At 50.4% G+C, this 20,641-nt stretch overlaps 1 protein-coding gene across 1 annotated transcript in view; it reads left to right on the top strand.

Moving 5' to 3' along the window:
- Positions 1–20,641, top strand: part of SIM2 (SIM bHLH transcription factor 2) — a 54,930-nt gene that overhangs the window by 7,250 nt on the left and 27,039 nt on the right. The window contains exons 2-5 of the mRNA XM_023238754.2: positions 2,154–2,236; positions 5,347–5,436; positions 12,621–12,729; positions 16,249–16,334. Coding sequence (XP_023094522.2) covers positions 2,154–2,236; positions 5,347–5,436; positions 12,621–12,729; positions 16,249–16,334 — 368 coding nt within the window. The remainder of the gene's footprint in view (positions 1–2,153; positions 2,237–5,346; positions 5,437–12,620; positions 12,730–16,248; positions 16,335–20,641) is intronic.

Genomic DNA, 20,641 nt, shown 5'->3' with positions numbered 1-20,641 from the left:
AGGCCGAGTTCACTTTTCCCACTGAGCCAGGCAAGGCCAGTGTGGTGCAAACCAGGGAAAGGAACCAGGAGTTGGGTAAAGGAGAGTTACCTGGGCACAGCTGTCCATTTTCAGAAATCACAATTCCTGGGTCTTTATTAAATTCTTCTTTCATTTAGGCCCCAGGGCTTTTACATTTTGTTTCCTTAAATGGAATAAACGTTGGCCCCACCAAGCCATCTGTATAGATGGGGGTGCGGGGGGCAGGGAAGGATCTGCTAGTGAAAGTCAGTGGCTCCCTAGTACTGTGGTCACCGTGGTAATCCTTGGGAGGGAAAGTGAGTGCACAGTGATTTCCTGGGGTTCAGAAGACACCTCCGTTCACGTGGTGGAGACTGAGGTGCTGGGATCCCGTTTCGGGGGGATCAGGATATGATGAAACTACCCACTTTCTTACAAGGAGACCAGGATAAACCCCAAATCCCTAGAGCCCAGGAGGAGAAATTAAAGGTCATTCCTTTTTTAGTTGCGGGACAGAGTTTGTTGGGAAGGGCCTCCAAAGCTTTTGCAGGGGTTGGGGGGCTCTGATTTCCTAGGTGTCTTGGGCCCCGCGGCTCCCTCCGGCTTGGGGTGGAGGCCTCCAGAAACTGAGATGCCCCCACACCCAAGGGAACAGTGGGGGAGACCAGAGTGCCTACCTGGCGACTTTCCAGGCAATCCACTCGCCGAGGGTTTGGAGGAGTTGTGTGGTCCCGGGAATGGTCCCTGAATTCACTGTGACTAGGCAGGGTTCCCCAACCCACGCGTCCTGCTCTGGCTTCGAGTCCCGCACTCCCGGTGCACAGGGGGGCGGGCAGGGATTGGTCCGGCCTTCTGGCCTGCGGTTCTGCGCGGAGGGGAGGCGGATTCCCCCCCCCCCCCCCCCGCCCCCACAGGACCCACAGTTCGCCCCTCAGGGGGTCGCTGCCGGGGAGAGGGGGCGGGTGGACCGCGGGAATGGGCCTGGAGCCGCCATCTCCGCTGGGGGGAACGGGGCGCAGGCTGAGACAGCACTCCCGGCCTCGCCACCTCGCGCCGGGGCGTGGAGCTAACTGGACCTAACTGGACGGATGCAGGCCAGGCTCCCAACCCCAGGACTCCAGGGAGCAACACTTAGCTCCACAACGTCACCCAGCTTTCCTCCTCGCTCCCGAATATGCAGACGAAAGTCTGGGATTTCTGGGGTCGCAGCAGCTGAGCCCGGAGACACAGGAGAGGAGGCTTCCCTGGGCAGGGCCCCTGTCCCCTGGTGTGGTTTCTGAAACCCTGGTGACCTTCAAGGAGGTGGTGGGGAGAAGCAGGAGGCCTTGGGGGGGGGCAGTTAAAAACTGGGGCACCCTAATTATGTGGTAACAGGTACCTTCCAGAAATCCTCGAGTACTTACAGGGCTCCCACCGCCTTCTGCCCATACCCCCACAGACCTCTGGCATGTTTGGAGCTGGCCCTAGGGAAACCCACCTCCCCCAAACCCTTCCCAAGCTGGAGCACTTGGATTGGAAGAAGGTCGGGGCTCCCAAGGTGCCTGCAGGGGCTGGGGAGTCCGAGGGATTATGTGAGGTTAATATATGTATCATATCGTATGTATTATACGTACTATGCTGGAAGAGCTGCGTCCTGGACGGTGAGGTCTTTTTCGTCTGGGCCTCTCTGCCTTTGGGAAAATGCCTGTTTGCTGGCAACTCAGCAAAGGGAGGGAGGGAGGGAGGGAGGGAGGGTCCTTGGGGGAATATTTACAGGTCAAATCGATATCCCCGTTTGGCTTCAAGGATGGCCAATTTCAAAGCAGATTAGATTACTTTGTGGCATTTCAAATAAAACGGCAATTTCAGAGCCGTGAGCACGTTGGCGACCCACGGGAGCTATGGGCCTGGCGAGCTCAGCGTGCACTGGGGGTGCTTGGACCCAAGGCCTCGGCGGGAATATCTCCTCTGGCCTTCTTTCTCTGTAATCCAGAGCAAAGGGACGATGGCAGGGACACAGACAGCGACCTGCGGGGCCGGGGAGGCGGCCAGGGGGACGCTCGGGACTCCAGTCGGCGCCGGGCACGGATGCAGAAGTTCCCCGTGCTCTGCCTGGCGTGGGGGCCGGTAGATCGGCACTGCTGTTGACCCATTTGCTTTATTCCTGGATCCAGGTTTAGGAGATGCATGGGGACAGCCGAGCCAGGCCGGGCCCCTAGACAGCGTCGCCAAGGAGCTGGGATCACACTTGCTTCAGGTAAAGCCTCCTCGCGGAGAGGAGTGCCGCCTCGGCCTAAGGCTCTGACCCGTGCCGGGTGGGGCTCCCTTCTTACCCCACTCCCAGTCTCAAGGTGACCCTCCCCAAGGAGCCCCAGGTGGGTCAATAGGACACCATCGGAATGCAGAGGTCGCCAGAGGCAAGGGACAGCTCCTGAACCTCCAGGCAGTTGACGACCCCATTCGCCCCATGGATCCCCCTTGCCCCTTGCTTCCCCCTGGGAGGCCGGGACTGGGGGAGGACTCAGCTCAACCGGAGTAACCTAGGGCCAGCCCCACTGTGATCTGATCTGTCTCCCAGCCTCAATACTCACTAGACCTTGAGACCTAGGCCTAAGGACGCCCGTGGTCGCAGGCAGGGTTCTTTCCAACCTTACTGCCCTTAGCGAACTTTTGTGGAGCGCTTGCTCTGTGCCAGACGTGTGCCAGGTGCCTGAGCCAAAGAAGGAATGAATCGGGGCTCTGAGCCAGTGTGGCAGTTTTAAAGCCTTTGACAGTCGTGTATGTTTGGAGGGGGTTAAAAAAAAAAAAAGACAGCATCTATAATAGAATATTAACGGTTGGCATTTATTGGCAGTTTTCTACGGAGGACCAGATTCTGTTTTAAGTCTTACTGTGTGATCCTGGGTCACGACCACCTAGAGTAGGTTCTATTTTTGGCTCCATGTTTGTAAAGGAGGAAATCGAGGCACAGAGAGGTTAAGCAACATGCCTGAGATCACACAGCAAGTGCTGGGGCCTGGTTCATCCCAAGCCGTCCAGCTCTTGAGCGCTGCAGGTCACAACCTGGTGCAGCCTCAGGTGTCACAGAGGGAGCCCTTATTTGGTTTGTGGTCAGCCACTTAGCCCCCCCCCCCCCGCCCCCGCCTCTGAGTCATTCTTAGCGCCCCCAGCTCGGAATCATTCAGTCCATGGTTGCTAAAATGCTCCTGACCTCGGATTTCACTCGCGGTGTCCACAGCTCTGGCCGGGTAAGCGTGCACACGACTGGCCATTTCCAAATCAGCAGCTGGCACTGAGTGGGGACAGCAACGCCTAGTGTCCCAGAATCTTTCAAATGCCCTTTACAGAGCCTCATCAACGACCCGATTCATTCCCCCCCCACCCGTCATTTGTCTCTGCCATCGAAAAATGCTCACCAAGAGCTGTTTTGCATTTCCACCTTCTATTTCGTGTTTTCTTTAAAAGAAAAAAAAAAAGTTGGCGACAGTAGGCAGTGACTTGGGTCATCGAGTCAGCCAAGAGCACCGCATTTCGCATTTCGAAAAAAGCGGATCTTTTAAAAACCCCTTTCCCTGAATGTCCTGGTGGGATTTCCGCCCGCCCCCTTGCATGCTCTGAGGAAGAGAGGATCCCGAGAATATTTGAAACCTGAAGCTTTTATAGCATAAAGCAAACGTTGTGGCAGCCTGGGCTGGGAAATGGCGCTCTTGGAGTCTTTCCCGCGCCCTGTGCCTACCCCCTCGCTCGCTTCCAGCACCGTGCGCGGTATTTTGCTTGTTTGATACTCCTACATGGTATAAGTGAACACTAACACCAGGAACAACTCCCGTGGAAACCTGGCGGGCAAAGTCAACTCGCCTCGGTTCCTCCGATGTGCGTTTCTTTAATGCCGGAATGCCGTATGCACGGGCATGTTTGCAGTTAACATACATTCAAGAGAATTCGGTAATCTGAAGCTGCGAAGGTATATCCAACGTTTTCCATTAAGGATATTATTTTTTTAGCTACTGCTGGCAACTTTCAGAATTCAATTACGATGATTTTTGTTTCTCTTTTACTCACATGGCTGGCTGTCAGATACCGTTTCGATAAATGTATCTCTTCAATGATTTTGGAGCTAAGCACGAGGGCGCAGATGTGCCAAAGCGTTTATAACTTTAGAGATTGCGGTATGTTTTATATTTTTGAAACGGAATTGAGTTGGGAGAATATGTTGTAGCTGAGTTCAGAACGAGAAAGGAAGGCTTATAATCAAGATGTGGATTTCAACCTGAGCATAGGTTGGGACGATGATAGTTGAGTTGGCAAAGAGTTGTTACAGTAAAACTGTACTTGAGACAACAGGATGTAAGGATATCTTTCAAGTTTCAGTTCTACTACATTCTTTTTAGGCCCCCCTCCAAAGAGGGGGCAGATTTAGCAAAACCGAAGGTAATCTGGTTTCAATTACATGCTGTAAAAATAGAATTTGTGGCCAGAAATTAATTTGGAATATTTTTTATGGGGGCAGCATTGTGGGTTGTATGGACCTTTCACCAACTTTATTGCTTCTCTTTGGTTCTGGATCTAAAATATGAATGGGTAAATAAAATGCAGTTTCCTTTTTCAAAAATAATTTAGTCTTTTTATCCTTGCCACATATAAATATAATCATTACCTTTTTATTTGTCTTAATTAGCTCTTAAAATTTTACTTTATTTTTTTGAGGGCTGGCCAACCTAGGCAATATCATTTAGGTAGTTTTAATTTTTCAGAAATTGATACTTTTTCTCCTTGAATTTTGCAAAGGTTATTTGATCTCTTGCAAATTCTAAGTAGTTAATTCTGTAGACATAGTCTGTTAAAATAACCGGGTATTTTATTTTCAGGGGAGTGGTAGTGTTCGGAATTTATTATTCAAATGGTACTTAGGGGTAACTAGAAAATTGTGGCAAATAAAGCATGTGTCCTAGCGGTATAAAGGACTGCCAATTATGACATAAAATGGTCTATATAGTGGTAGGTTTCCCCCTAAGTACCATAGAAGTCCGGATTTGTGCTAAGTGCTAAAATAACCCTAAACAATAAAGCTACTGCATTTAAACTGAGCACGTTAGGAATTCTCAAATGTTTTGCATGATTTTTGTGATGTGGCTGTAAGATTGTTTTTAAAGTGCTTTAAAAGCATTTGAGAGCCTGGTCCCGGGAATTGCACCGTGAGCGTTGTAACCCACAGTCCCTCTTATGGCCCTGCACTCCATTTTGCATTGAACAAATATGTGTTGATGATAATATTTTATATGTTCCTCCACTCCAGTGATGGCACAATTATTTGATTTAACTCTGGTGTAGAACTGCCACCTCTCACTCTGTCGCTTTCTTTTACAGACTTTGGACGGATTTGTGTTCGTGGTAGCATCTGATGGCAAAATCATGTATATATCGGAAACAGCTTCTGTACATTTAGGCTTGTCACAGGTAGGTATTCCCTAATTTTATGTACAACCAAAATACAGAATTCAGTGTTGGCGGACCTTGACAGTCTTGTCCAACTTGAAAATGATTCTGTTCAAGCGTCTGCTTTCGTGTGTGAAATAATCCGAAATTGCAAAATCCTCTTCGTAGGCCATCCCGCAGGGCTCTTCGTGTTGCATTTTGAAGGTTTTACTTTCTTTTTCCTTTGGGATTAATGACCAGTAGATCTTTGCAACAGTCAGCTTTGTTGTGAGATTCTGTCTGACAGCCTGGACTCTGCTTCTGCATTAACACTCTGCCACTAACAAGAGCTTCACAAAGGGAGATTTTTCAGTCCACGCTTGCTGGTCGGCACGTGGTATTGTGAGTTGCCGTGAAAGCAAGAGGGAAACTGATGTCGAACGTGGATTTTATGCAGACTGTGCTTTGGGGAGAGAGAAGGGGGGGGTGTAGATTTATGAGTGTTCACATGGAATTCAGGGTAATTTTTCCTGAGTTTTTCCAGTTCAGTGGTCGTTTCAGTAAAGCATTTTATATGCTTGTGATAGAAACTCATAAAACTCAGTTTACTACTGTTTTGCTCAGCAAGGTCCTGTTTTCTTTAGAACATTTAAATATTACCGATTTTTCTGCAACTGTCTTCTAAAAGGGGGTGCATCCCATAAAGGAAAGAGGTGCACACAGCTTTATCTATCTGCGTCAAGCGAGGGTTTGGGGGAGAATTCGGCTGCTGTCTGGGCTCCTCCCAGTGGGGGGAGGGGAGGAGTCTAACTGATTGTTGCCGTTCACATTTCTGATTTAATAAGCGTGGATAGTGGTTCCAAAAGTCACACTTTTTATACATGTAGAGACTAAATGTTTCTTTACATTGTGAAGTATCAGAGTGCTTGTGTCCATCGCAACTGAAGACACGCTAGAATTAATTAGATACAGGAAATGGGCTCCCAGGAGGCAGATGAATACTCTGTATTGCACCGGCCCCCTCTGTAGTTACGCCAAAATAAAACATGCCAATTAACGTGGCTGGAGTTTTTTCATTGAAAAACAAAATTACCAATTTGGAAGCCTGCATCTGGCGTATTCCTTTTCTTTTTTCTGCCGATGCATTTTTTAAAATTTGCTGTTTGTTTACAATCTTCTCTTCCAACGTGTATACATCTTTATCCACGCCCAAGGAGGGGGTGGTGTCTGTGCCTACGTTTCTTATGCAAAGTCCTTTAAAGAGAATCTCATATTAAGATTATTTAGTGTTTCCTTTTCTCTTCCTCTTCTCTTCCTTTACAAAACCAGGTCTCCCAGATAAGATTTGCTAAGGCTTGGCTCTTACACTTACGTGACTGATGTTAGTAGTATACTTGTGGAAGAGGAAATACTGTTGGGAACATGATATTTACTATTTATATATTTTCCAAGGTATTATACTCTGAGTTTCTATCTTGCCCTATTTAGAATTATTTAAGGCCCTTTAGTTATAACCATCCTGGTTTCTAGTCCTAATTTGATATGTGGCTGAATGATTTTGAGTAGATTACTTGACTTTTTCCTCATAAGTTATCAAATCTTTGGTTAGTCTTATCATAATGTCACAAAAAAGACAAAACAGTTCACATTCTTTAAAAAGGACTGCACATTGGGGCACCTGGGTGGCTCAGTCGGTTAAGCGTCCGACCTCAGCTCAGGTCATGATCTCACAGTCTGTGAGTTCGAGCCCCACATCGGACTCTGTGCTGACGGCTTAGAGCCTGGAGCCTGTTTCGGATGCTGTGTCTCCCTCTCTCTGTCCCTCCCCTGCTCATGCTCTGTCTCTCTCTGTCTCAAAAATGAACAAAAACGTTAAAAAATTTTTTTAAAAAAGGACTGCACAAAGATAAAACAGGTAAAGTCACTAGTATCAAATACTAAAGTCAGATCTGAGTTCCCTAGCAGTCAAAGCAAAAAGGGAAATGTATAGTTATATGGTTTCATTGTCTTGATAGAGCAGGTACTTAACCTCCCTGAACCATAACTTAAGTAAGAAAATAATGCCCGCTCTACCTCTTTTTCAGGGCTGTGGTAAGAAATATATCAAAGTGCCCATTTTATGTGACTTACAAACCGTAGGGAGCTACACAAAAGCCGGGTGTCCCCACGGTTTCATTGGAACTGTACTTCAAGTAGCACAAAAGTTGCTTCAAATAGTGTCCTTTGGTGGGCACATATTAGGACTGCTTAGTCATGTGACAAGGCCTGGCACATGATAAGGCCCTGTGCGCACAACAGGATGGTCTGGTTCACGCAGGCTGCTCAGTCTAGTATGATATTCTCTCTCTCTGTCATTTTTCTCTCTTTATGTGGGAAATGAAATTAATTGTCCATGAACACTAATTAAGAATGAACAAAATATTGGATAGGGGACCAGTATGCCTCCTGTTCACGATGAATTCTACAAAAGGAAATCCAAACAGAATAATTTAGGCACAATTAAAATTATATTTCCCTTTGGTCACAATGCAGAGAGAAACCTTGGTGCCATAATTTTGGAAGGGCAGGGAGTTATACATGATCACTTTTCAAGAATGTTGTAGAGATGCCTTTTGTTTATTATGTTGCTGGCCGGGAGAAGTGTCAGTTTAAAAAAAAGATAAACTGTGCAGAGCGACTGAATTTTTTTTTTTCTTGGTCTCTTAGTGGGACTGCCTCAGCATCAGCCTCCAGCTACAAAAACACTTTAATGCAGACGTGAGCCCTCGTTAGTGTCTGGGGAGTGTTCCATGCTGAACTGTTTAAATAAGCAACAACAAACCGTTCCCACAAATCTGCCTCCTGCTCACGATTAACTCTGCAGAAGGAACTCTAGGCAGAATCACAATGTGTATTTTTTTCTGTCTTCTTTACTTAAATAGTAAAATGAAGTATTGAATAGGATGTCAAACGCCCAACTTCTCCTTTAAAAAATTTTTTTTGCACCTTTTAGATTATTTTTATTAGTAGCAAAAAGTCAGGCAAGGATGTCAAACATGAGAACTTTATTAAAATAGGCTTAATTAAGGATCTTTTTTTTAATCGTCGGAGGTGAAAATGTTAAAATTCTATCCAGTAAGCAGAGTAACCCTTCAGACAGATTTTCTGATGAATAACGATAGTGGTAATAGCTTATATTTACATAGCGTCCTTCTGTGTTCCAAGAATTTTCAATTACTCTCGATGACATTATCTCATTAAGTAACAACATCTTTCACATTAATTCAGGGTTAAACTCTGTGTTAGCAGCTCCTGGGGAACATAAGCTCCTAGGTTTGTCATAATTGTGTGATAATTCACGGCAAAGTGGTGGTGGTGTTTTTTTTTCACATCTGCACTACCTAAATAACTATGTCAATTATCTATTTTGGAGGGTATAAAAATGATTCTTTATGTGTGATAAGCCCATCCTAATTCAAAGCGTTTTATTGAGCTTTCTTTAAACGAGTGTTAGAGTAAGAAATCTGGCAGAGTTTACTATTTTTGTTTTTAAATTAGGAGACACAGTGACCCTTGCTGTCAGACTTTCTTACCAGAAAGTGACAGAGACAACCACGAAGTACAAGTAAGTCTTCGCAGCTCACCGTCCAAGTGTTGGGAAACAGAGTCAGGCTTCAGGGTTGAAAATTCCATTCGGTTTATGTGCACGCAAAGGATACGTAATAATTCATATAGTCACGTTTATATCTATTTGGAGGGGTAGAGTTGGGGAAGCATTCTTTATCCACACAGGTTTATTAGATGGTTAGTTCCATGGTTTTTTGGTTGGTGTAATTAACCTATTTGTATTTGAAAAAGGAAAAAAGCCCTGTAAAACCTGCTGTGTGTTTCCTCAGACACTTTTAAGTATCCCTGTGGTTTAGATTTCCTCACCAAAGTTGCATGTATTATATAACATCTAGGTAACTAATGTAAATTTTCAAGCAACTATAGGTATGTGTGAAATGGCCATTTACGAGACATATAAAGGAAAATGTAATATTTGAGATTGTGGCCGGAACCACAACCGTAAAAATAGCCACGGCATTGTTTGGGGCCATAGACCTAATCCTTTCACTTTTGAAATAAAGAGAAAGGACAGCGTTTTATGTTTGTTGACATAACTTGAACCCTGAAACCCAAACCATCTTATTTTAAAATGCTTAATTTACCATAGTCAGCAAAACGCCCAAAGCAGAGTAATGTGCATTTCCAGAGCACTGGGCGACTTTCCCCTTCTGGCCCAGAATATATCCATTTAGTGCTGTATTTATCATATATAGTTTTCTTGCCGGGAAGGAAAGGTATTCAGCAAAACATAAAAACGCTCTTAGTAGGAAAGCAATTCATTTTGTAGTTAGCAGGGTTTTACAAATACTAAAATATCACATTGAGGGTCTGTTTTAATAAGGTTGATGTATGAGACCTGGGGAGTTTTATAGCGACAACTATAATTTTTTTTTTTTTTTTTTTTTTTGGTGAGGTAGCCACATTTCTTTCAACCATTCAAAAGCACGAGTAGATATGTAAATACAGGAAACACCATGTCAACCATAATTTTGAGTCAAGGTCAGCACTGTTTTATCATTCCAAAATTTGTTCTCTAAAAACATTTCCGTTATTTGAAGACCATTTTACTTCCTGGACAGACTTAGAGTTTATAATTGACCCAAGTATTCAGCAAATCAAGCCTCTTCATTCACGGACCTTTTCTGTTCTTTTTCCAAACGCATATGGCGAGAATGGGATCTTTGAAAACAGATGAAGCTACTTTAGGATTAAAACGCAGATCGAATCCCTATAAGCAGAGATGCAAATCTTTCTGCAAGTTTATAAATACGTTTCAAAAGACATGAGTTACTGGGACGTCCGGCTGGCTCAGTCACAAGAGCACGTGACTCTTGATCTTGGGGTTGTGAGTTCGAGCCCCACGCTGGGTGTAGAGATTACTTAAAATAAATAGTTAAATTTTTAAAATAAAATAAAAATAAAAAGACGTGTTTCTTTTTCCTAAGTAAGAACTCAGAGCAAACTAGAATACTTCTTTTTTCCCTCAAAAACATGCCTAAGGGAAAAATGATGGACCAACACAAAAATAATTCGCATTATTTTTTTCATTTTAAAAACAAGCTGTTGAAATTGTAAATCAATTTAAAAAAAAAAAAACAGCTCCCTTACTTATTAGCCTCTGTCCCTCTCCACCTGAGAGAGCTTCACAAGGAGCCCCCACTGCTGTCCTCAGGGAAGAGGAGATTGTCCTGTCCCACGTGGCTGACTTAACATCTGCTGGTTTATCGAAATTTTTTTAAGGATGAACAGAAACGACTTGAAAGAAGAATGTTTTCCTTTTATTCCTTATAGTTTGGAGTGAAATTACATAATAACTTTTGTCACAGGCAAGTCTCCTTTCGGTCATTAGCAAAGTGCGGGTTTGGGAGGCGAGTGTCCAGGAGGGAGGCAGGGAGGGAGGCTCTCTGTAACGGGACTCCCTCCGTGGCTCTGTTGGCACAATATTGGAAAGAAACATTCCAGGAATAATGCAGAAAACAGAGCTGCGAAAGCCGTTTTAGAGACAAGATGCCTTAGCGGGCCAGAAACATAATTTGTTCTGCATAAAATGGCAACTCATACGTCTTAAGACATTGGAAGAGCTGGCTCAGAGGACGGGGTAAATTACTTCACCTCTCCATGGCCGCGTGGTCCCAAATAAAGAGCTCGTGGCCTCGATGCTAATTTGAAACAGTGGCTCCCAGGAGAACTTGTCCATTAAATTGCCTGGCTGCCTCCGTCCTGCTGCGTGAGGTGGCACGGTCAGAGCTGCCCCTTTACAGAAGATCGTGTCGTCTCTGCTCTGCTCGAGACCAGTGAGCCTCCCAACAAAACATGTGGTTCACAACACACTTAAAAATAACAAGGGGGTGGTTAGGGACAGAGCAGTCACAAGCCTGCCTTTGCTCTTTTAGCTTGCCCTCCTCTCCCCGTGGGGCAGAGCTAAGAGAGTTCATCAGACCTGCCCAAGGTTCTCTGCCTCCCGAGGGCATTTTCTCCACAGGCTTTCAGTTTCTTCCACCCTGGGCCTGGGGGCTCTTCCTGGCCATGGTGGAACAGCCATCAGTGCCCTGGGCCCCTGATTAATCCCGGATGCACTGACACAGCCCTCATCCATACTGGTGTACCTCTAATATAGGATCCACCCGGCACTGCTCAGAAGGCCGTTGTGATGGTCAGAGTTTCTGGAACATTCTGTACCACTGCCCATCTTAAGATGGGGTAAGGGGGTCCAGGCCTTGAGACTCTAATATCCCCTATCATGGCACTTATGCTTGGGGGGAACAGTGGAAAAGTTCTCGTTTAGGCATCGAATCACCAGGGACCTCTGTGGATAGGTCATAATGATGCTATTTCCTAGAGACCCCCATCCCTGCAAGGCAGGGTCCTGGCCAACATCCACATGGCCACTAGGCCTGCCGTCTTGTCCTCTGCAGGGTGTGCCTGGAAGTAGGTGGTGCCCAAGTGCTGGGGTCGCACCCCCGGGGGAAATAACCAGCCTGTCACATGGCTGTCTGGAGCGGGCCCAAACCTTCCCGCAGGTCCCGCAGCCTCCCCGCCACACCCGTGGGCGGGAGCCATCGGGCAACACAGTCATCCCAGACTCGGAAGGCCAGGGACACGTTTCCAGCCACGTGAAAGAGGCCCGGCGGTGCCTGAGGGGCACAGCTCAGAGCTGATGGAGAAGTGAACTGGAGCCCCTGTGGCTCCCACTTGCTCAGCCTCTGAGAGGGCAGACTTGGCTCTCGCAGGGACGATAGTCTGGACTTAGCAGCTGGTGTCCCAGCTGGCCAGTCCCCTCAGGCAGCATGGGAGTGCGCGGGGGAAGGGCAAGGCCCTAGCTCCAGTCTGTTTTAAGCTGTCTCCTGTATAAAGGACACTGCCTGGGCCATGGGGGTCACCCACCTCCATGACACCTTTTCATCCTTCACTTCCCAGTTCCTCCTGCTCAGAACTGTCTTGGCTTTGACCCCAATCCCCATGTGGGAGGCGGTTCAGAGCGCTGCTTGATGAAAGCCACACGTTTCTGCGTGGGGACAAGGTTGCAAGGAGAGGTGGGACCCCTGTCCCTGGTGGTGCCCACCTACGGTGCACCTTCCCCTTCCTCCACCCAGGCAACCCCGAGGGGATTTCTGACCCTTCCCTTCCCTCTGTGGCAGGTGGAGCTCACGGGCAACAGTATTTACGAGTACATCCATCCTTCCGACCACGACGAGATGACAGCTGTCCTCGCGGCCCACCAGCCCCTCCACCATCACCTGCTACAAGGTATTTCCTCCAGATAAGAAGAAACCAGAATGAAAACCAAACAAAGCGCTCTCTCTCTCTCTCGCTTGCTCTCTCTCTCTCTCTCAACGTGACCTGAGGGTTTTGCTTCCTGTGTTGCCAAGGGGTGGGGGAAGCATGACTGGGGCCGCCCAGCAGGGCCTCTCCAGAAAACACACAGCACGGGGCATTTGCTTTTCTGCCTCTGTCCTTTAAAGCAACACTATGGATCTCATTTCTCATGCCAGAGACCACGTGAGGTGCTGCAGGAGGTAAAGAAACATGGTCGGAGGCTTCTCCCCTAAAGTGCTCTTGGTTTAGAGTTCCAGGGACACAATCTAGACCTGGGCTTCTTCACCAGAGGGCCCCCCGATGGAACTCAGGGGGTCTGTGAAACTGCATGGGAGGAATTACATCTTTATTCCGTCTGGCTGAATTCCACTTTTCCTTTGCATATAGACTGTAGACTGTCTGTCCCCTTACTCTCACTAGAACCCACGGCTTTGCCCACAACGAGAATCACATGTGTTCGTTTCACTTTACGGTGTTCTTGTAGGGACTTAAACATATCACTGGGGCTCATTGCTACTTCAAAATTTCAAGAGTTATGAGCCTGCTACTGGGTCTTGTTATCTCACGTGTTAAGAAACCAGCACATTTATAACCATATCACCACTTGTTTTAATATTTTGGTAACTGTTTTCAACACAGCTGGTTCCATTTGTGATCTCACATATTTTATCTTTGGCACTTAAAAACATTATTCTGGGTAGAGATGCCATGGCACGCATCGGTTAAGAAACCCTTGTCTAGACGGAGGCAGGTGCACCTCCCCAGCCTGTCTCCGTGCGGGGGCAGGTTCCTCCACCTGACAGTCCCATCATTTAACACATATTGACTGGGTTCTATGGTCATAAGCACCGTGTTAGGACATGATGTGGCTTGACTATTCAGTGAAGGGTGAGGAGCACATCATTACACAAATGACTTCCTAAGTTATAATTGCAGTGCATGCTGGGAAGACAGAGAAGAACTTATTCGGGGGGGCCCTGGGCTTGTAACTCCGGTGACAGTCCAATGAGACCAACCAGCATGTTGATCGATAGGTCTCCTGTCTGCTCTGGACTATAGTATCCCAACTTGGCCAGACTTCCCCAGTAGAACAAAATGCGAAAGGAGAAACGTGAGGCAGGGTGAGAATGGGGTCGCTAGCCAGAGAAAAGCTCGAGTTCCACTCTTACTGCTTCCTCCTGGGGAGGCTGTTCTAGGCTAGAAAGAGAGACTCTGGAAGAGCCCACTCAGTTTTATTTTATTTTATTTTATTTAAAACATTTTTATAAATGTGTTATTTATTTATTTATTTTATTTTTTATTTATTTTTGGGACAGAGAGAGACAGAGCATGAACGGGGGAGGGGCAGAGAGAGAGGGAGACACAGAATCGGAAACAGGCTCCAGGCTCTGAGCCATCAGCCCAGAGCCTGACGCGGGGCTCGAACTCCCGGACCATGAGATCGTGACCTGGCTGAAGTCGGACGCTTAACCGACTGCGCCACCCAGGCGCCCCATATAAATGTGTTATTTATTTTTGAGAGAGAGAGAGAGAGAGAGAGAATGAACGGGGGAGGGGCAGAGAGAGAGGGAGACACAGAATCTGACACAGGCTCCAGGCTCTGAGCTGTCAGCAGAGCCCAATGCAGGGCTCGAACTCACAAACTGTGAGATCATGACCTGAGCTGAAGTCGGAAGCTTAGCTGATGCCCCAGAGCCCACTCAGTTGTAAAACCACCTGCAGATTCAACTCTGTGCACCCCCCACCCCCCGCCGGCACGTTCTAGCCCCAGAACTAGTCGCTGTAAGCCTCACTTTTCCTTATGAGGGAGAGAGATTGCTGTCCTGGTTTCTGAGCTGGCAGCTTGCTTTTAGCCATGGTCTGTGACTCTTAACTCCTTGCAAATGGTCTGGCTGCATAAATGCACACAAATAAGACCCTGAAGAAGTAATTTCTAACAAAATGAGGGCTGGGGGGGAATGTACCTGAATCTCATTCTTTCACTGTAGGGCTGTTTAAAGCTGGAAGAGGCGGTGGGAGTCTTGGAGAACTCCCTAAGAATATTGGGTTGTTATTGTTCTAGAAAGTTCCACAGCGTGTTAATTACATGGGCCCGGGCGCTTTCTCACTAGCTCTGGTTTCCCATCATCCCTCTGTGTCACAGCCTTAAAAGGGTGTTTGTACAATGACAGCGCATGAGTCTTGGGAATATCATGAGACCCTTTCGATCCCAGTCTCTGTGGGGTTCATGTCTCAGGCACAGCAACAACACAAGAGAAGCACAGAGGTCTAAGAGAGATGGGGTTGCCCCCAGATTCATTTCCACCCAAGTGTGCCAGGCCTGAGGTTCACAGGCGCTCAGACCCCTCCCTGGCTTCTTATCCACAGAGTTGTTTTTGTGCGTCTGAACTTGCCCCATCATGTCATGGTCATTGTATTGTTGGCTTTCTCCAAAGCTCCATGGTTAATTACCAGGTGAAGTTTTTTTAGACCTCAGTGCTTGGCTGGATATGGTGCAGACAGGCAGCCACGTTACAGGGAAGCCTTATGTCTCACAGACCATAGCCTGCTTGCAGAGGAATTGTGGGTAAATATGGCCACCCCTCCAAGCAGGGGGAAGGGAGGAGCCTCATAGGCGATGGCTGGGAGCCTTGCCTCTACTCCTAATGGTAACCTTTCTTTAAAAATTAATCTATTAACTGCCACCAAATAACTCTATTTAGCGTGGAGTGACCTCACCCTTACCCGGGGGCATGGACACATCATTCCAGAGAACTGGCATCTGCTCACTAAAGCAGATTTAGTTTCCTTTGGGGACTCACTTGCATTTGCACTAGTGAGGTCAGAGACTGGTGGGTGAGGCCTTTGGTCCTGCCAGAGAAAGACCGAATGGGGCAGGTAAGAGCCCTGAGAAAGGAGGGGGCTACGTATGAGGGCAAAGGCTTTGATCTGGCTGAGGGGGTTCTGCATTCCAAGGCAGTCCCGGGCAGTGTCAGGGCCCTGTGGCTGTCTCCCTCTGCTGGGGAAAGAGCTGTACCTGTGAGCCCTTACTCAGTGTCCTTTACCCTGAGGGAAGCCAGATGCTTCTGGGCCTTCCTGGCCAACCCAGGCATCCACCCCAGGACTAGCCAAGGCCTCTCTGTGCCTGCCAGGAGGGGGCCATGGGCATGCCGAGGGGGGCTGGGCCCACTGCGCTTACAGTCCTCACCTTGGCCCCAGGTGGCTGTTTCCTGAGCTCTTGCTTTGGCCGCGTTTCCAGCTGCCTGCTTCTGGAGCAGGTCTGGGGCCAGTCTCCCCACCCCACCCAGGTCCCCGCCCCAGGCAGAAGCTCCCTGGGTCAGGGTCGGGGCATTCTGGGATGAGGCTTCCGGCTGCCCCATCTGGTCCTGAGCGTCGACTGATATTATTGGGACAAAATCGGGGGAAGCATCGTGGAACAGTTGGCCCATCTAACCTCACTCCTGCTTTCAGAGTACGAGATAGAGAGGTCCTTCTTTCTGCGAATGAAGTGTGTTTTGGCGAAAAGAAACGCGGGCCTGACGTGCAGCGGATACAAGGTGCGAGGAGCCTCGTGTCGGGGGAGGGAAGGAGGAGGGGGCAGAGGAGGGTCTGAAGGAGGGGGCTGAGGAGGGTCTGAAGGAGGGGGCAGAGGAGGGTCTGAAGGAGGGGGCTGAGGAGGGTCTGAAGGAGGGGGCAGAGGAGGGTCTGAAGGAGGGGGCAGAGGGTCTTAAAGAGGGGGCAGAGGAGGGTCTGAAGGAGGGGGCAGAGGAAGGTCTGAAGGAGGGGGCAGAGGAGGGTCTGAAGGAGGGGGCAGAGGGTCTGAAGGAGGGGGCAGAGGGTCTGAAGGAGGGGGCAGAGGAGGGTCTGAAGGAGGGGGCAGAGGGTCTGAAGGAGGGGGCAGAGGAGGGTCTGAAGGAGAGAGCAGAGGAGGGTCTGAAGGAGGAGGCAGAGGAGGGTCTGAAGGAGGGGGCAGAGGGTCTGAAGGAAGGGGCAGAGGAGGGTCTGAAGGAGGGGGCAGAGGAGGGTCTGAAGGAGGGAGCAGAGGGTCTGAAGGAGGGGGCAGAGGGTCTAAAGGAGGGGGCAGAAGAGGGTCTGAAGGAGGGGGCAGAGGAGGGTCTGAAGGAGGGGGCAGGGGGTCTAAAGGAGGGGGCAGAGGAGGGTCTGAAGGAGGGGGCAGAGGAGGGTCTGAAGGAGGGGGCAGAGGGTCTGAAGGAGGGGGCAGAGGAGGGTCTGAAGGAGGGGGCAGAGGAGGGTCTGAAGGAGGGAGCAGAGGGTCTGAAGGAGGGAGCAGAGGAGGGTCTGAAGGAGGAGGCAGAGGAAGGTCTGAAGGAGGGGGCAGAGGGTCTGAAGGAAGGGGCAGAGGAGGGTCTGAAGGAGGGGGCAGAGGAGGGTCTGAAGGAGGGAGCAGAGGGTCTGAAGGAGGGGGCAGAGGGTCTAAAGGAGGGGGCAGAGGAGGGTCTGAAGGAGGGGGCAGAGGAGGGTCTGAAGGAGGGGGCAGAGGGTCTAAAGGAGGGGGCAGAAGAGGGTCTGAAGGAGGGAGCAGAGGAGGGTCTGAAGGAGGGGGCAGAGGAGGGTCTGAAGGAGGGAGCAGAGGGTCTGAAGGAGGGGGCAGAGGGTCTAAAGGAGGGGGCAGAGGAGGGTCTGAAGGAGGGGGCAGAGGGTCTGAAGGAGGGGGCAGAGGAGGGTCTGAAGGAGGGGGCAGAGGAGGGTCTGAAGGAGGGAGCAGAGGGTCTGAAGGAGGGGGCAGAGGAGGGTCTGAATAGGGAGCAGAGGGTCTGAAGGAGGGGGCAGAAGAGGGTCTGAAGGAGAGAACAGAGGAGGGTCTGAAGGAGGAGGCAGAGGAGGGTCTGAAGGAGGGGGCAGAGGGTCTGAAGGAAGGGGCAGAGGAGGGTCTGAAGGAGGGGGCAGAGGAGGGTCTGAAGGAGGGAGCAGAGGGTCTGAAGGAGGGGGCAGAGGGTCTAAAGGAGGGGGCAGAAGAGGGTCTGAAGGAGGGGGCAGAGGAGGGTCTGAAGGAGGGGGCAGGGGGTCTAAAGGAGGGGGCAGAGGAGGGTCTGAAGGAGGGGGCAGAGGAGGGTCTGAAGGAGGGGGCAGAGGGTCTGAAGGAGGGGGCAGAGGAGGGTCTGAAGGAGGGGGCAGAGGAGGGTCTGAAGGAGGGAGCAGAGGGTCTGAAGGAGGGAGCAGAGGAGGGTCTGAAGGAGGAGGCAGAGGAAGGTCTGAAGGAGGGGGCAGAGGGTCTGAAGGAAGGGGCAGAGGAGGGTCTGAAGGAGGGGGCAGAGGAGGGTCTGAAGGAGGGAGCAGAGGGTCTGAAGGAGGGGGCAGAGGGTCTAAAGGAGGGGGCAGAGGAGGGTCTGAAGGAGGGGGCAGAGGAGGGTCTGAAGGAGGGGGCAGAGGGTCTAAAGGAGGGGGCAGAAGAGGGTCTGAAGGAGGGAGCAGAGGAGGGTCTGAAGGAGGGGGCAGAGGAGGGTCTGAAGGAGGGAGCAGAGGGTCTGAAGGAGGGGGCAGAGGGTCTAAAGGAGGGGGCAGAGGAGGGTCTGAAGGAGGGGGCAGAGGGTCTGAAGGAGGGGGCAGAGGAGGGTCTGAAGGAGGGGGCAGAGGAGGGTCTGAAGGAGGGAGCAGAGGGTCTGAAGGAGGGGGCAGAGGAGGGTCTGAATAGGGAGCAGAGGGTCTGAAGGAGGGGGCAGAAGAGGGTCTGAAGGAGAGAACAGAGGAGGGTCTGAAGGAGGGGGCAGAGGAGGGTCTGAAGGAGGGGACAGAGGGTCTGAAGGAGGGGGCAGAGGGTCTAAAGGAGGGGGCAGAAGAGGGTCTGAAGGAGGAGGCAGAGGAAGGTCTGAAGGAGGGGGCAGAGGGTCTGAAGGAGGGGGCAGAGGAGGGTCTGAAGGAGGGAGCAGAGGGTCTGAAGGAGGGGGCAGAGGGTCTAAAGGAGGGGGCAGAGGAGGGTCTGAAGGAGGGGGCAGAGGAGGGTCTGAAGGAGGGGGCAGAGGGTCTAAAGGAGGGGGCAGAAGAGGGTCTGAAGGAGGGAGCAGAGGAGGGTCTGAAGGAGGAGGCAGAGGAGGGTCTGAAGGAGGGAGCAGAGGGTCTGAAGGAGGGGGCAGAGGAGGGTCTGAATAGGGAGCAGAGGGTCTGAAGGAGGGGGCAGAAGAGGGTCTGAAGGAGAGAACAGAGGAGGGTCTGAAGGAGGGGGCAGAGGAGGGTCTGAAGGAGGGGACAGAGGGTCTGAAGGAGGGGGCAGAGGGTCTAAAGGAGGGGGCAGAAGAGGGTCTGAAGGAGGGAGCAGAGGAGGGTCTGAAGGAGGAGGCAGAGGAGGGTCTGAAGGAGGGGGCAGAGGAGGGTCTGAAGGAGGGGGCAGAGGAGGGTCTGAAGGAAAGGGCAGACGGTCTGAAGGAAGGGGCAGAGGGTCTGAAGGAGGGGGCAGAGGAGGGTCTGAAGGAGGGGACAGAGGGTCTGAAGGAAGGGGCAGAGGGTCTTCACCGGTTTGTATTTTGCTTGCTACTCAAGAAAACCTGCAGACGGAAGGCACAGGGACCCAAACATGAGACAACTTTCTAGTGACGCTGCTCATGCAGCAGGTAGGGGAGCTGGTGTCGTACAAGGAAACTCCAGGAGGACTGGGTTTCGTCATCTGAGACCACGAATAAGCGTGGCGAAGGGTAGAATGTCACCCTGGCACGTGCACTTGGTGTTTCACACGGGTCGGCGGCCCCCAGAGGCCGCTGAGGATCCACACCCTGGGGGCGGCAGTGAGCGTTCAGAGCCCGGACATGTCGCCTCTCCCCTCGGAATGTTTCGCCAAGTCCAGTGGTGACGACTGTGATGTGCTCGACTAATGATAGACCTGTTCTGAGGAGCAGCGAGGCTTCAGCAGCAGCATCTCATCTACTTAACTAAAAAAAACAGTTTTTTGATAGAGAGAGTGCAAGTGTGGGAGGGGCAGAGAGAGAGGGAGACATGGAACCCGAATCAGGCCCCAGGCTCCGAGCTGTCAGCACAGAGCCTGACGAGAGGCTCGAACCCACAAACTGTGAGCTCATGACCTGAGCCAAAGTCAGATGCTTAACCAACAGAGCCCCCAAGGTGCCCCACGTCTACTTAATTTAATTAACAGTCATAGCAGCCCTCTGGGGGAGTACTGTTGGCCCCATTTTATGATCCTCAGGGACGCAAGCAAGGAAGGGAGAAGACGGGCAGAGGCCCGCAGGCCGGGGGTCAGAGCCCCTTCAGGCTGCATTTCTCCGGCAGATGTGGCCGCCTGCTCTGGCAAGTTCTGGAATCCAGGAGCAGGTCCCCCGAAGAGCCCACGGGCAGCGCCAGAATCAGCACCCCCAGACGGAAGGGCCGGTAGGGGGAAGCGTGCACTGAGCGTCCCCTTCCAAGCTTTTGATTCCTCCCTGGCGTCTGAAGTTACTGTTTCTCCCTCCTCAGAGGAGAGAGGTGCTAAGCCCGTGGCTCCGGAGATGGAGGGGATGGGGGCCTTTGTGCAGGAGCATTTGCATGTTAGAAAAGGGTGGGGGAGAGAAAGGGGACAGCTTTGTGCCTCTGAAGCTTATTCTCTTTCTGGAACACCCCTCCTGAGCTCCTCCCCACCCCAGGGGCTGCTTCCCCTTCAGCATCTCCTCAGCCCTCTCCTTTGAACTCCACACTGAGCTCTTCTTCCCTTTGACTTTACCCCACTCTCTTTTATAGTTTGGGGGATGCATTTTTTTGTTTGCTGACCCAAACTCGAGGCCTGTTTCGACCAGGGTTGTGGGGAGCCCCCCACCCCGCGCTGTCCTGTACCCAACAGACTTGGGTCTTGAATTGTTTCTGCCACTTATTAACCGTCTGATCGTAAGCAAAACACATCGCCTGTCTTGTCCTCAATATCCTC

The sequence above is a fragment of the Felis catus genome, chromosome C2 (genome assembly GCF_018350175.1).
Source record: "Felis catus isolate Fca126 chromosome C2, F.catus_Fca126_mat1.0, whole genome shotgun sequence".
Lineage (NCBI taxonomy): Eukaryota > Metazoa > Chordata > Mammalia > Carnivora > Felidae > Felis > Felis catus.
This window is presented reverse-complemented; position numbering and strand designations above follow the sequence as displayed.